Source organism: Thunnus albacares, chromosome 4 (assembly GCF_914725855.1).
Source record: "Thunnus albacares chromosome 4, fThuAlb1.1, whole genome shotgun sequence".
Classification (NCBI taxonomy): Eukaryota; Metazoa; Chordata; class Actinopteri; order Scombriformes; family Scombridae; genus Thunnus; species Thunnus albacares.
The window spans coordinates 27,367,108-27,381,563 of NC_058109.1; the positions used below are offsets into that span (position 1 = coordinate 27,367,108).

The 14,456-nt window shown below is 40.8% G+C and overlaps 1 protein-coding gene across 8 annotated transcripts in view; it reads right to left on the reverse strand.

The window, feature by feature from the left end:
• magi1b (membrane associated guanylate kinase, WW and PDZ domain containing 1b) overlaps window positions 1–14,456 on the reverse strand; it is a 141,497-nt gene that overhangs the window by 43,799 nt on the left and 83,242 nt on the right. For all 8 annotated transcript variants that reach the window (XM_044348572.1, XM_044348574.1, XM_044348571.1 and 5 more), the window contains exons 3-7: window positions 11,855–11,974; window positions 6,844–7,086; window positions 3,756–3,981; window positions 2,886–2,968; window positions 2,049–2,084 (exon numbers count right to left, since the gene is read on the reverse strand). In XM_044348572.1, the coding sequence (XP_044204507.1) occupies window positions 2,049–2,084; window positions 2,886–2,968; window positions 3,756–3,981; window positions 6,844–7,086; window positions 11,855–11,974 (708 nt within the window). The remainder of the gene's footprint in view (window positions 1–2,048; window positions 2,085–2,885; window positions 2,969–3,755; window positions 3,982–6,843; window positions 7,087–11,854; window positions 11,975–14,456) is intronic.

Below are 14,456 nucleotides of genomic sequence, written 5' to 3' on the forward strand. Positions count from 1 at the left end.
TTGATGCTTGTAAAACACTCAAGTTGCTATTATTCCACATTTTCTACTCCAGTTAAATGCAGCTAATATCAAAAACATACAGCAGAAGAGGAATGCAAGGTTACAGCGTTAGAGTTGTTGTACGGGGTGAAGCCACAAAAGCGGGCACGGTGAATTACCATTCAGATGTTTTGAACTGGAACGTTAAATGGAATGCGGTTATGCCTGGCCTCGCGCAAAATTTTAATCACCCACTTGATTTCACACTGCGCTAGTCCCACTCCTGGAGGAGCACCTGTGCGCGTGTATGTGCGTGAGAGAGTTTAGGAAAGACAGAGGGAGGTCGTTTGGTGAAGCAACCGTCTTAACAATACTGTGTACGTTTAAAGAAAGGAACGGAGCGTTGCTTTCCTCCCACCTTCCAGAAACATATTGTGAATTCAACAGGGAGTCAAGCATGATGAATTACATGTTTAACTGTTTGTATGCTATTCTCTTGATACAGTGCTGTGACTTATTTCTCTTGAGTAAGCATGCGCTACAGAGAGAGAGAGACTTTGTGTGTGTCTATGTGTGTGTGTGTGAGCTGCTGGCGTTCATAACATGCCAGAGTCTGCTCCTCCTCAGAGAACTGAAGTTAATTGCGTTTGTTTGCCTACCTGTATTGGATTGTGTTGATCGATAGTTATTGAACATGTTCATCCTGAGGGGGAGCTGTCTTATGGACAGGGGACTTGTCTGATCTGATGATTAGAACATGGCAGCTGTTTAAGATGCTTAAAAAGACTGAAGGTTCGCCTTCCCAGTGCCTCAACGCTTTTTTTTTTTTTTTTTGCATATGGTGTTCTTTCTTTCTCTGTTTGTTGTTGTTAATGAGTTAGAAGAGAGTAAAGATGCTGTAAAGTGAATTTTTTCTGCAGTCTGCCCCTTTCACATTACATTTATTTAAGGTTAATATAAAAATATTTGTCATTGATTTAAGGTTAATATAAAAATATTGATTTAATGCAGCTTTAACAGAAGATGGAAAAATATATAGAGTGTGAAGTACTGATTTCAATAGTATTTCATGAAATTCTTTGACCCTAGGGCTAAAGAAAACCTTTCAAATCCCATTTTACAAAAAAAAAAATGCAAAATCCATACAAGTCAAGCTCAAAACAAAAGCTGTTTTTCTGGGATGTTTACATTTTTAATAGATTTTCACTCGACAAAAACTAAATGTAGTGAGCCTCATTCCTAATTCTACAAGAGTAAAATATAAAAAAGTGTGTATTTAATGTTCAATTCTGTTTTTGTCCCTGTTTTTCAATGTACTTCCAAGTCATGCCCAAACATGACCATCACAAAGGGCTAGTATAATCACTCATCAGATATTTCCTGTAATGGAATGACATCATTCATTACCAGTGCATAAAGGTGCAGGGCGCAGTCTCCAGACACCATTTATCCCGGCACAAGTTGCTGCGCTGCTGTGTCTGATAGGCTAGTTAGTGTGCTGATGGGTTCCAGGAAAAAAAAAAAGGCCTGTTGCTGTCTGACTCCGACAGACACCCATTAGGAAATCATCATTACGACAATCTTCCTCGGATCAGCTCTGTCTCTTATGTATGAAATGAGGGCCTGCTGATGTGTGAGTGTTTTGTGTGTCTGGCGGCATGCGGGTATGTTGACAGTTGTGTTCATGGTCAGCTTTCAGTGTTTGTCAAAAATCAAAGCCACATACAGACGGTAAGGTTAGGTAAAGGTCAAGTCTCTGGTAGCGCGGCATAATGTCTCATTTTTAGATAATTAGAGAGTTATTGTCAGAGTCATCGCTCACCAACTGTCAAATGACTCTGTATGAGCCACTGCTGGTGGGGTTGTTGTTGTTGGCGTCGGAGTTGAGCATTATGTAGATGTGCATTTTTAACGGTGGTGATTCCATTATCTTCACTGACCCATTTCACACCTTTTAAATTTAGCTGAAACTCTTTGAAGTGCAACAATAAATCAATTGTGTGCAGAACCAAGGTGACACGGTGAATGCAGGATAGACAGACCCTGGGTGGTGTTAAAGATGTACATACCTAAGTCATTGTCCAGCTCCTCTGTATGCACCCCTTCTACTCAGCGGGTTGGACAGCACAGCACCATGGGATTGTTGTTAAAGGGAAAGAGAAAGGAGGGGGGCAGAGAGGGAGAAAGGTGAATCTATGAATCAGTCAAATGTAATAACCACATCTGTCCACAGGGTGGCAAGAGTTAATCAAAGCCAGAGCCCCAACCTTCACATAAAAAATCTATGTTTACAAAAATCACAAGGCATAGTTCCCCCCAGATGACTGAATCTCTGTGTGTGCTTTGAGGCAGCAATGGCTTTGAGTTGTGGTAGAATTTCTTTCAACCAAAATCATTAAGCAAGTAATGACAACATTTATCACTTTTCAATTTGTGAATGTTTGTGCACCTTACCAGAGGAAACTAAATGGCTGCATGAATAACATTACCTCATGAAAAACGCTGTGTGGTGTGTGTGTCTGTGTGAGTGTGTGTGTGTGTGTCTATATGCAAGCGTTTGTGGTTGAAAACATGTGTGCATCAAGGATGCATATTTGAGCTAAATGATGCAAATGATGCAGTCAATTCCTTGGAATTCAATTCTGATACACAGCTGAAAGAACGCACGCAAGGCCTGCTCGCCATTTTCTGTGACCCAACACTGACACCTAAGGGCTACTGGTGGGAACCACGACTCTGGCACCAACTTGTTTGATTTTTCACAACACATCACCATGAAATTAGTCAATTATTAAATATTGGGTATTTTATAACCCAACCTAATCAACTCTCTTACACTAGAATTTAATGCAAATACAGCGTTGGTAATCACACATTGCTAATGATGCACACACACATGGACGTACCATCATCTTCACATTCTTCCAGGGGTTTCTGAGGCTTGTCCAGGCACCGAGGGTCTATCCAAGAGGTGGTCTTCGTATTGTGGCTGAAAAGAACACACACAAATAAAATTACCTGGAGGTGATAAAAATTCTGAAGGAAAAAAATATGTATTTCTTTACATCTGGCATGTAGAAAGAAATATTTATAAGATGTTGACATCTTATAAATATTTTTATAAGAAGATCTACTGGCTTATCATGACGTGGAGGGCATAAAAATTCAGTCAAATTACTTTTTTCCCCCCAACTTACTATCATGCAGACTTAATATTCCCAATTTCAAGTTAATATGTTAAGTTATAAGGCTGAAGGTAGAGCAGCTGCATGTGTGTCAGATCCTAGAAAAAGTAAATGTGTGCTTGGTTTATGCCCCATAAAATGTCTTTCAAAAATCTACACTTTCTAAAACTTTTGATTACCGTCCACAATGACAAATATCATACTAAGTGGAAACATGGATCCACACCTTCAAACTATAGATAACAGGTAATCCTATATGAGACAGGCCTGAGAACATTTGCTTTGGTTCTATATTTGATGTCCTATTCCAAACTGAAACTCAGCGATTTTATGTCCAGAATTACGCAAACCTACATTTATCTTTTTTTTATTCTTTATTTCATTATTTTATCTCATTCATTTTTACTGACAATGGGAGTTAAACATTAGACAGTATATACAGGCACAAAAATACTTGAAGATCTCCCCTCTTTTGGACTGTCAGGACAATTAGATGATGTTTACACAATGACTTATCCAAGCTGAAGCAGATCTCAGCAAAAAGTGAACACTGACGTACTGTATTACTTGTGCATATCCTGGGGTACTTACTCTATAAAGTAGACCTCTCCATTCTCGGTGTAGGCCATCTCCCAGTTGTCAGGCAGAGGTCCCAGTGGGTCCTCAGGGGGAGGATGGCTCAGGTGAGGGTGTGACTGCTGTGTGCTCTCCGTGGTGGACGGTGGTGAGGGGGTTGTCCCAGGGTAGGACGGTTCACTCTGGCGGGGGGCAAAGGGTCGCACCGAGTGATGAATCTCGTCTAATTCACTGGAGTCTCCTGGAAGAGTGAAGACAAACATGGTGTGGTGTTAGGCTTATTCTGATAACGGGAAGCTGGTAATGCCTTCAGGAACAAAAAAACAAAAATAGCTGTGAAAACAACCTGAGTGCATCGAGAGGAGCCTCGATACATGATCGACTAAAAATGTCTTTCTCAGAAACAACAGCTGTTATTTCCACTGCATACGTAGCTCCCTGGATAATCTGAGTCTATTTTTAGTGAAAAGGAACATAACGGCACTAGAAACGGCACAGGTTTTAATCAGGTTGCTAATGTGACAGACTGTGAGGTATGATGGAAAAAAATGTTTATGAGAAATGAGTAAAAATGGATTTCTGAGTCCAATAGTTCCAATCCAAATACTTCCAAGATTAGAGTAGTTTGAGTTTTTAGAAATCTTGGTCTTGCCAATCAAAGCCCTTTTTTAATGACTCACAAGGACTTTCCAAAGTTTTACACATCTAGTTTTGGACTAAACCTTACAGACACAGTACTGTGGGGTATATCTGTTTAGCCGACAACCTGAACTACTTCCTAAAGCTATACATTTACATAAATGAAGACAGCTGAGCGGGCAGTTCACACCTTGCTCCACGACCTATGAAGTGCTATCACCTGGCTTCCTGTTATCTCACTTTCACACTCACACTTGACTGACACCTTCATAGCTCACACAATCACAGAAGGCAAATAAACAACTTTTGGTCCCACCTTCTAAAAACACACGGTAGAAACGGCTTAAGGGCTGAGTCAACCGCCTTACAATGCCTACTGACCTACTAACACACAGAGGTAATATCCAAAATGAGTTCAGCAAGTAAGAGAATTCAAAATCAGACAGAGTCCCTTTATCAAACCAGCTCTGATGTCAGCATTGTGCTTACAATCATTTTAAATCAAGCAAATAAAATCTCCCTCTCACTCGCACAAACACAAATGACCCACCGAGTACTAATAACATCATTAAGAATCATTTCAAATATGGAGGTTAGTCAGTCATCCACCCTCTGCTGCTCACAGCCAGATGGCACTATTTTACATTTTTGGATGCATAGATACAGGCAGATGTAGTCAAACCCAGAGATCCCTTACTCACCAATCAAAGGAGCTCTTGTATTCTGCAGCCCCTCACCACACCAAAGTGCTCTCTCTGTCGCTCTCTCTCTCCACTTCCTTTGTGCTCTTTCTCCTACTTCTTCATTTTCTGAGCTTATCCTCCTTCACAAAATGCAAACCTCCCTTGCTTCTCTTTCTTTCTCTCTCTCTCTCTCTCTCTCTCTCTCTCTCTCTCTCTCCCCAATCCTTTTCAGACTTGCCCCCTTTACGCCTTCCCAACCACTCCCTCTTTCTCCTTCATTTCCTGCCACCTACCATCCCCTCCCACTTTATCCATCACCACTCAGATTCTCCTTTTTCTCTTCTCCCAAACAGAGCTGCACGAAGAAGGATCGCATTCTGGTGTTATACTCCAAACTAAATAGACCACAGCATGTTCTCAGGCTGCTGTCGAGGACGGCTGTGCAAGCAGCTGCCTGTGGACTCACTCACTTCAGGTCTGTTTGTTTTAAAGGCGTCCACACCAGCTAAGGAAGCATATCCAGAACATGGAGTAGACATACAGCTGCAACTACAACCATAACGAGTAATCATGACAGCTGTTGATCGGTTGCAGTAAAAATTGCAAGGTGGTGGAAAAAACTGTGTGACTTGTTATTGGATTTCACCTCCCTGTTCACTGTGTGAAACCCCTGACGGAAAAAAAATGCTATAGAGAAGAGGACCATGCAGGCTGTTTGGTACCCCAGCTGGCATACATTCTTCAAAACGTGATGGCATACGCAAATCAACTGTATTTGGGAGATTTAGCGCTCACATTACAATTTTCAATGGAGTTCAATGTGTTTTGGGTGTATTCGCACAAGTATTCAGAGCCGTCTCAGGCTGAAACTAATGATTGTTTTCATTATCTATTATTTTTTAGATTAATCTGTTGCTTGGTTAATGTCAACAATGTCTATCACAATGTCACACGCAAGAGTCCAATGTGATGTCTTCAAATTGCTTATTTTGTCTAACCAACTATCTAAAAAAAACAGTGGTATTTTAAAGGGTATTCCAGCTATTTAGTATTGCATCTGAATAAAGTTTCTTGCATCTCAATAGTGTCTCTCATTGTATCCTCTCAGTCCCACAAACATAATAACACCAGTTTGTAATGCAGGCTCCCCAAGTCCAAGCAGGTTATTTTCTCACACTTGACAAAGCTCCTTTGAGAATCACAGAATCCATTCAACTACCGTCCTCACAGGACACATAGTATTCCTTATTAAATGTAAACCAACCTTGATGTGTAAAAGCTGTGGAGTGTTTATTTCACATTTGAGAAACTGCAGTCATCAAATATTTGGCATTTTTACTCAATAAATTACACAAACAATTAATCGGTTGTCAAAAGCTTCTCTCAGTTGATCAACTGATTAATCGACAATTACTGTTTCTCGAGATGTCCAGCTGTGATCAAATCACATCACACTCATTTTAGTGCCGGGTGTTAACATGGTCTTTTTGCGCATTCGAAATGAAAGACGAGGGCCATTTTACCAGGGATGCACTTAGAAGTTTGTCTTTCTAGGATTTCAGGTTTTTGTGAGACACAACTGACGTCTACTTACAGTAAAGATTCTTCTTTCCAACTTGTTTTTCTAATTTTATAACTTTACATCACCTTGAATCACATGCCACTTTATTCCACTTCCTCAACTTTGTGTCTTTAGTCTAGCTCATCTTCCAAGAAAGTGGCTTCCACCAAAATGAAAATTTCCTCTCCATCCTCCTGGACTTCCTGCCCCTCGTACGTACCTGTAAAGCTACTATTCATGTCAGGGAGGTCCTCGTCGTCCTCCTGCTGCTGCTCTCCAGGCCCTATTCCAGCATTGTGCATGTCATTGTAGGACTTGGAGCGTCGGGGAGTGGAGTGTTGCGAGCCCGGCAGGCTACCGCTGAGTCCGTCTGGCAGTGGGGCATCACCGCCGCTGCTGCTATTGCTAATCACTTTCCCACCGGGGGGCTGCACCGGTGGCTTGGGCGTCCCATAATAGTTACCTAGGCAACGAAGAAGAAGGCAGGGAGGGGGGGGGGGATTAAAAAAAAGACAGAGAAAAGAAGGGAATTTTAGTAGGAGGGCAATATGGAGGGGTAAAAGGGTTGTGTGTGTGTGTGTGTGTGTGTGTGTTTGGGGGGGTGGGGGGGGGTCAAAGCCTTTGTATGCAAATAGTGAGGCTGAGTTTTGTCTGTGAGAATGTGCATGTCTGTGTGTGTGTGTGTGTGTGTGTGTGAAAGTAAAACTAAATGTCTTCCTTGTTGGTCCAACATAAGTTTATACATTGTGATTCATGCAGTACCAGAAAATATTAAGTACTTATCAAAACTTTTACAATATTATTGCCACACTGCCTCTCTTTTAATTCAATGCACTTATCTAGAACTAAGACAAATCACGACTTCTCTGAGAAATGCTTACATGATATTGAAATATGATTTTCAGTTGGTTGACCATATATTTTTGTTAAAATATTAAAACATAATCTTCCCAATGCACAAGTAATACTTTTTTTCAAGCAGTTCATAAAAAACGTTTAGTGGAACATTGTGCAGCCAAATTGTTCACCAGTGCCACATTTAAGCTAAACTGACTATTTCAAAACGGAGAGAGCAAAACCTGCAGAAACACAAACTGAGTCATTTTCATCCAAAGTAAGACCAGGCAGACCTAAACAGACTGTACCATCTGAAGATAGACATAAATCCAACATCTTAATGAGACAGAACTGCATTTGCATCCAAGACATAAAGGCAATGGAAAAATTATATTCTGCTGCAGGTGGCAAAACTACAGTCGAAACACAAATTGGCAAAGTATAACTTAAATAGGAAAGTAGCAGTTTCCAAATAGTTTTAAATGCCAAAACCAGTCTAAACATTTTCAATTAATCATTGTGTTCAAGGACCAAAACACACCACAGTTTTCCTGTTGAAGATTGATAGATACTCTTGCTCACAGATGAATCATGGTTTGAACTTCGTAGCTGCAGAGCTTAAGCAAAAAAATTGGTTGCATGAGAGGATATAATAGTAGTACATAGACCTAAAATAAAATAATGAAAATATTCAGGTGCGTGGACCTTTGTGCTTGTCTGTGACTTGCAGGGCTCTATTTTGGTGTCGGCGCACAGCAGGAAAAGCAGCTCTGCACTCCCTTTTAAAAAACTTTGTGCAAACAACACCAGACTGTTGCAAAAATAACCACAGAAACCAATGTGCACATCAAACTTATTCTATAGAGTTTTTTTTTTAAGGGAATCAACAGGTGTGTTGGAAGCTGACACCTTGAAAACAGTTTTCACAGTCCAATGGAAAATCATAGGTCAGTTAAAACTTCTCTATCAGCTAATATCTCCCTCAGGACTGTCTGTTCCCACCGATCCTCTCCTGGTGTCTCCATCCAAAACAATGGGTATCCACTCTAGTGTGATGACTATAACTTCCCCCACATTCTTAAAATAATTGCAAATGTAGCTGGGAGCATTTCTATGTAAAATCCTATAAACATAATTGAAAATGATGTCCCTTGTTCTCCACTGGAAGCCAGTGAAGCTGTAAGAACTGACACCTACCCACATGACTCAAGCACAAGGGTGACTCTAAGCAGTCTGTTTTGTTCTACTTGTTTGTTTCAAAGCTTTTGTAAGAGACCAGTACCATGAACTAACAGAACAGTCAAAATAACATTGAATCAGACGGGAGGCTAACAACTTCAGACTGTCTGCCAAAGCAATAGCAGCATGCCCTGGATTGTAAAATTTTAACTCAAGTAATTAGCAGAGGATTTTGAAACTATTGACACTAACCAAACAGAATCGACTCTGATCTAGGTGTAAAAGAAGCCCATTTCCAAATAGCGAGGTCCTCTATTCTATTTTACTCATCAACTAATATCTCCTGTATCTTCTCTTTATCCCTATGAGACACCAAGATAGCTGAACTGAGCAGGCTGCTTTCATGCCGTTCATATAAAGCAAAAAGATGAGGGAGCCCAGAATACTGTCTTGAGGCACTCCACAGGAGATGGGAAAGGCTCAGAGAGGTATCCACCAATCTCAACCTGTTGGTCCCTCTCTTCCCTGTGCCACTGCATGACAAAATAGGTCTGTATCACATGGTTTTTAAAACACTTATTCATATGTTACCTTGGTTTCAGTATCCTTGTAATTTTTGACAGTTGGCAAACAAAAAGTGGTTCATCTGATGTGTTGTATCAATGACTACTCTTTGGTTATAATCCCAACCCTCTCTGTGATGATGACATCTTTTTTCACCCCATCTTCAAGTTAAACCAGCTAAAAATACACAAACTGAATTTTTTAGTCTTTAAAATAAAGGGGGGATTTTTTAAAGTTTCTGCTGTTCTATATACTGTCATTAGTGGAGGGGAGTAAATATGTTGTTAGTCTCAAGTCCATCAGCCTTGTTTGCTTCTCCTGGGTTAAGATAGAGGAATGTAGTCAGAGGGAAAGCCATTATTATGGAACACTGAACAAGCTAAGTGGACACAGCAGACACTTTAAACATTTTCTGACTGAATGGTGTTGTTGTTTACAGTCCTTCCAGTGTGTCAGTGGTGACTGATTTATCAGTGAAGCAGAAGTGGTGTGTGACACATCCTTTGTGTCATGATTACTGTTTTTTTGGCTTCGCTGTTGAGAGCTGGTCAATGAAAACTGTCCTATTAAGAGTAGATTTAAACTATATCTGAACACTAGTAACAAGTAACAGTAACTAACATCGTATATAACAAAGGTATTCAAATGATTTTGTCCTGAAAAGTTAGCGTCTACTGTGGACAGTGACTTTACTGTAAGATGGGGAAAGATGATTGAAACCTACCAAGACTAGACACCCCACACATGACGAACGTAGCCACCAACATACACAGATTATTCAATCTTGGCAGCAAGAAAGGATCATATACTGAATGACTGAGTGTGTATGCCTGTCTGTGTGACTAAGCCTATACAAAACATATCAACATACCAAACACTGACTGACTGCTGACATCTTCTCAGTCCCTCAAAAAAACTCCAGCATTCACCACATCATTTTTTCATGAATGTACCTTTGTGACGTTGCTTACGTGAAAGACAATTCATGTCAAGATTTTGACAGCAACCTTTTCAACTTTCAAACAAGCTTTTTGATGCTCAAGTTTCACCTCTCTTCATCTTCTTCTACTGTACTTCAACTAGTGATGTGTTATGTTCAACAACCCCCAGAGAAAGGAGGTAAACATGTTGCTGTAGGCTATCTGACCTACATTTATGGTGGACAGAATGATAGCTGTAACAGACCAAGAGCAAGTAAACATGAATGTTTCCATTTGAGAAAAACCCTCTCAAAATACAACATGTCTTCTTGCTGCATGGCATTATGTCATATTGAGGAGACATTAGTATATCTGCCTCTTCTGCATTAGAGTTTTTCAGCCTGGTTGTTGAATGTTGAGCATGTGCTCTTTGACTCACAGGGATTGGCACCAAAACCTCTCTGTGGCGGGGGCGGGCATGTTTTGAGCACTGGCTGGAGGCGCAGAGGGTACATGGTTCCCTCCTGCTGTGCCAAGCAGGTGCACCTGTCCAGAAGTAGGCTGATTGGCCTGGACAGGGGTGCAACATGCCTGCTTACTGACAGTGTACCATGGGTGGGCAAGCTCTAAGTGCTGGCTGGAAGTACAGGAGGACTTAGATATTTCCTGCCATTCCAACTAAGTTAGGTTCAATGCTGATAATTAAAGCATATGCACTTATTGATACACTGACACATGCACACAGAGAATGTCATGTCTGAGAACTGCTAAGTACAGTCACTGAAACTGTCCAGTCCATTTGTACTATTGACGGATTGTGTGTTTTAGGGCAGCAACTAACAATTATTTTCATTATTGATTTTTTTCTCAATTAATCAATCTATAAAATGTCAGAAAATGGTGAGAAATGCCAATCACTGTTTCCTGAAGCCTAAGGTGCAACCTCAAATGTCTTGTTTTATCCCGACCAGCAGTCCACAACCCAAAGATATTCAGTTTATTATCACAGAAAACTGAAGAAAACAGAAAATATTCACATTAAAGAGTCTAGAATGAGAGAATTTTTGTTTTTTCTTTAAATATTACTCAAATTGATTATTCGATTATGAAAATAGATAGCGATTCATTTTCTGTCGATCCACTAAGTTCCAGTGTGTTTTATTGAATGATATATATGAACATAAGATCAGCTAATCTGTAAAAGCCTGTTTTGTGTGTAATTAATGAAGAGACTTTGTGGAAGTAATAGGGCCCCACTATACCTGCGTCTATGACAGCCCCGTGAAAAAATGCTATGGATGTTTACTGTTGTTCTATATAATGGAAACTTACACTTTGGAACCTTATAGCTCCAAACTCCCTTGTAAGCTACACTGGAAATATGTCGAGGTCACATCTTCCATGTAGCATGGTTTATTCACAAAGATAACAAAAATGCAAAATGGACTCTGAAATGCAAGAAAGGGTGATTTGAGATTATTTTTTCTTTACTCTTTTATATATCTACTTCTTCAACATACCGTATCTTTAGAGGAGCTCATACCCTGCCAAGAGTAGGCAGGCTGAACGGATCTATACAGCTGCTTCACCTTAGACAGTTCCTACTGCTGTCTCTGTATGAGGTATCTGTATCTGGCTCTGTTCCCTCTTGTTAGCAAACCCCAGCAAGTTTTTTTTCCATGGAAGTTACCTACAATACACTCGAACAAATGCATGATTTTTATAATTTACCTTCATACGTTCCAATCTCCAACAGGGTTCCGCTCTTCTCCAACTCCAGGAAGTCCTCAACTGAGAGGAAGTTGTAGTCCACGCCAGAAACTTCACCTTCACGTGGGGGGCGGGTTGTACCTGGACATCCAAACAGAGACATAGTAGAAGTTAGCAAACTAAAATGAACAACAAGGAATACAGCTGAGGATTTCAGAGACAGCTGAATCCTTATAATACTATTAGATAAATTGTGAAGACTGAAAACTGAAAATCTGAAAACTGCATCAATATACTTGTCTAACATTTTCCTAATTTCCAGTGTTAGTAGGGATGTAAAGTGTTTAAGAAATTCTCTTTATTGTAGGACTGCAACTAAGGATTAATCGATGCATGGCCTATAAAATGTCAGAAAAAGGTAAAAAAGGTAAAAAACATGAGTGACTGTATTATTGGTAGATAAAAGTCATGAATATAGTGATGGCAGAAACATGTCAGTTAAGAAAAAAGGTTTATCACTCTACAGCAACAGCAGACTCCAAAAGAGAGATGATCCATTGTTGGCTATGATGTTCCGTCACACTGGGGTACAGTGTGAGTTATCATAGTAGCACCTTCATGGGATCCTGCCATATGTGGGGGGAGAAATGTGAGTGTGTGTGTGTGGTTTGGCATGTAGCCTGTGAGATTCTAGCACTTGTCTTTAATGACTGCTGACAGTTGGCCAGAGTGGCATCAATGGTTAACAGTTTTACAGCAGAGACAATCCTGAGACGCTGACAACGCTGCAGATCTACCTGATGGTAAAATCATACTACCTCTTTTTCTACCTGTCTTTTGAATATTCATTCTGCTTTCTCTGCTCGCTCTCTATTTCATTTTATTGTAACCTTCTACAAAAAGAAAATTATTCCATCAGTGGCTCAAGAAGTGATACAAATTTAAGCATCTCGACCGTGATCACAGCAAAATATCTTTCTCATCTTGGCTGTTCTGACAAACATCTGACTTTCCCTTCTTCTTTGCTTCCTCCCCTTACGCTCCCTCTCTCCCATCTCTTGATCTATTAGTCTTATCTCGCAATCACTCTGTCTCTAGTGGGTTGGTAAGCAATAAGCTAGTAAAAATAGATGTGTGAGGATAGGGGGAAAGGCTCCCACTGCAGCCACGTTCAGTGACACTGGTGATAAATCAAACATGTGCAGATCTTAACTCCAGCAAGCATGAATTAAACTCACACAAGCATGCAGCACATGCAGAGAGACATTCATGTTGCCCATGTCTGAAGACACTAAATATCTCACACAAAATATTTTTGACATGCATCAGTTCGGTCACCCAGCTGTCACAATCACAGCCTATTCTTCCATTATATGTCTTTTTAAAGACTACCGTATGTGTATCTGCCCTCCAGTAAAGGGGAAAATCTGAGGGAAATTCTTCCCGTAGATCACATTCCCATCCCCACAAACTTCCAAACTCACCGTTAGTGACCAGACACTCGTGCAGCCTCAGGAAATTGATTTAAAGTCAAACAAATCCCCTCGAAGTCTATCAAACAAACTGTGTCAGTTCACTCATTCCCAAGCACCAAGTCTTTAACAGAATGTCAACCTTGGAGAGTCCTCAGCCGAGCCCGAGCGTTCAGCCGACTGTCAGTTCACTTTCCACACAAAAGCGACCATTGATTTTGACTCCATTTAGACACTGCTGCTCTTAGAAAACCAAGGAAGTGGAATTGTGACCAGTGTTTCAAAAGGGATAGAAAAGCAGAGCCTTGGCTAAGGCCCACGGGCTAAGACACTGTCATCGCTATAGGCCTAATTAATTCAATACACCCCCCCCACAAAAGCTCCATTGACCAAGCTGGGAAATAGAGAGCAAAGGACAGACAGGTTGGGACTGAGAGATTCCTGCCGAGCTGGGATTGGATGAGCCGAGCGAGAGACTTACATCTCTTCCGGATGTTGACCTCTAAAATTCAGAGGGAGACAGAGAAGGAGTGAGACTCCCAAAGCTAAGAGTTAGCATAATCCAGCTACTGGCACATACAATGAAGCCTTGGAGATTTGCTGTGAGGGTGTTCGCCTACCGCTGGCTGGCTCGTGGCTTAACAGCTTCGACATCTTCACTGGCTAAGATGGGTGGGTGGGCGTTGTAAAAAATTCATCATTAGCATTTCAAGAAGATGATCAAGGAAACAAGTGTTGAGATATTGGCAGTCATACTGTTGAACAGGGAACTCAGAGCCACTACTGCTGCATCAAAACACATGCACGCATGCCCACAAAAACAGTCAATGTACTGTAGCCTGTAACTGTGTAACAAACAACAATAAATGATCCGGGTATATATGTTGTTCTAACAAATGAAGGAAAGAAAAATGCAAGTAATTTCTGTGTCTTCATGCATCATGCCACGGGGTTTCTGCTGTTGCTAGGGACAACCAAGGAAGGACAGAGAGAGACTCGAGGAAGCTACGTGGGGAAGTTTGTCCTCCACCGATGACGTAGTCCTCTACACGGTCTCCTATGGCTTCACAACCCCCTTTTCAATTCCGAGCACAGAAATATGAAGTATTTTGGGGCATGACTCAGAGGCCTGATCCACATGAGAAAGCATA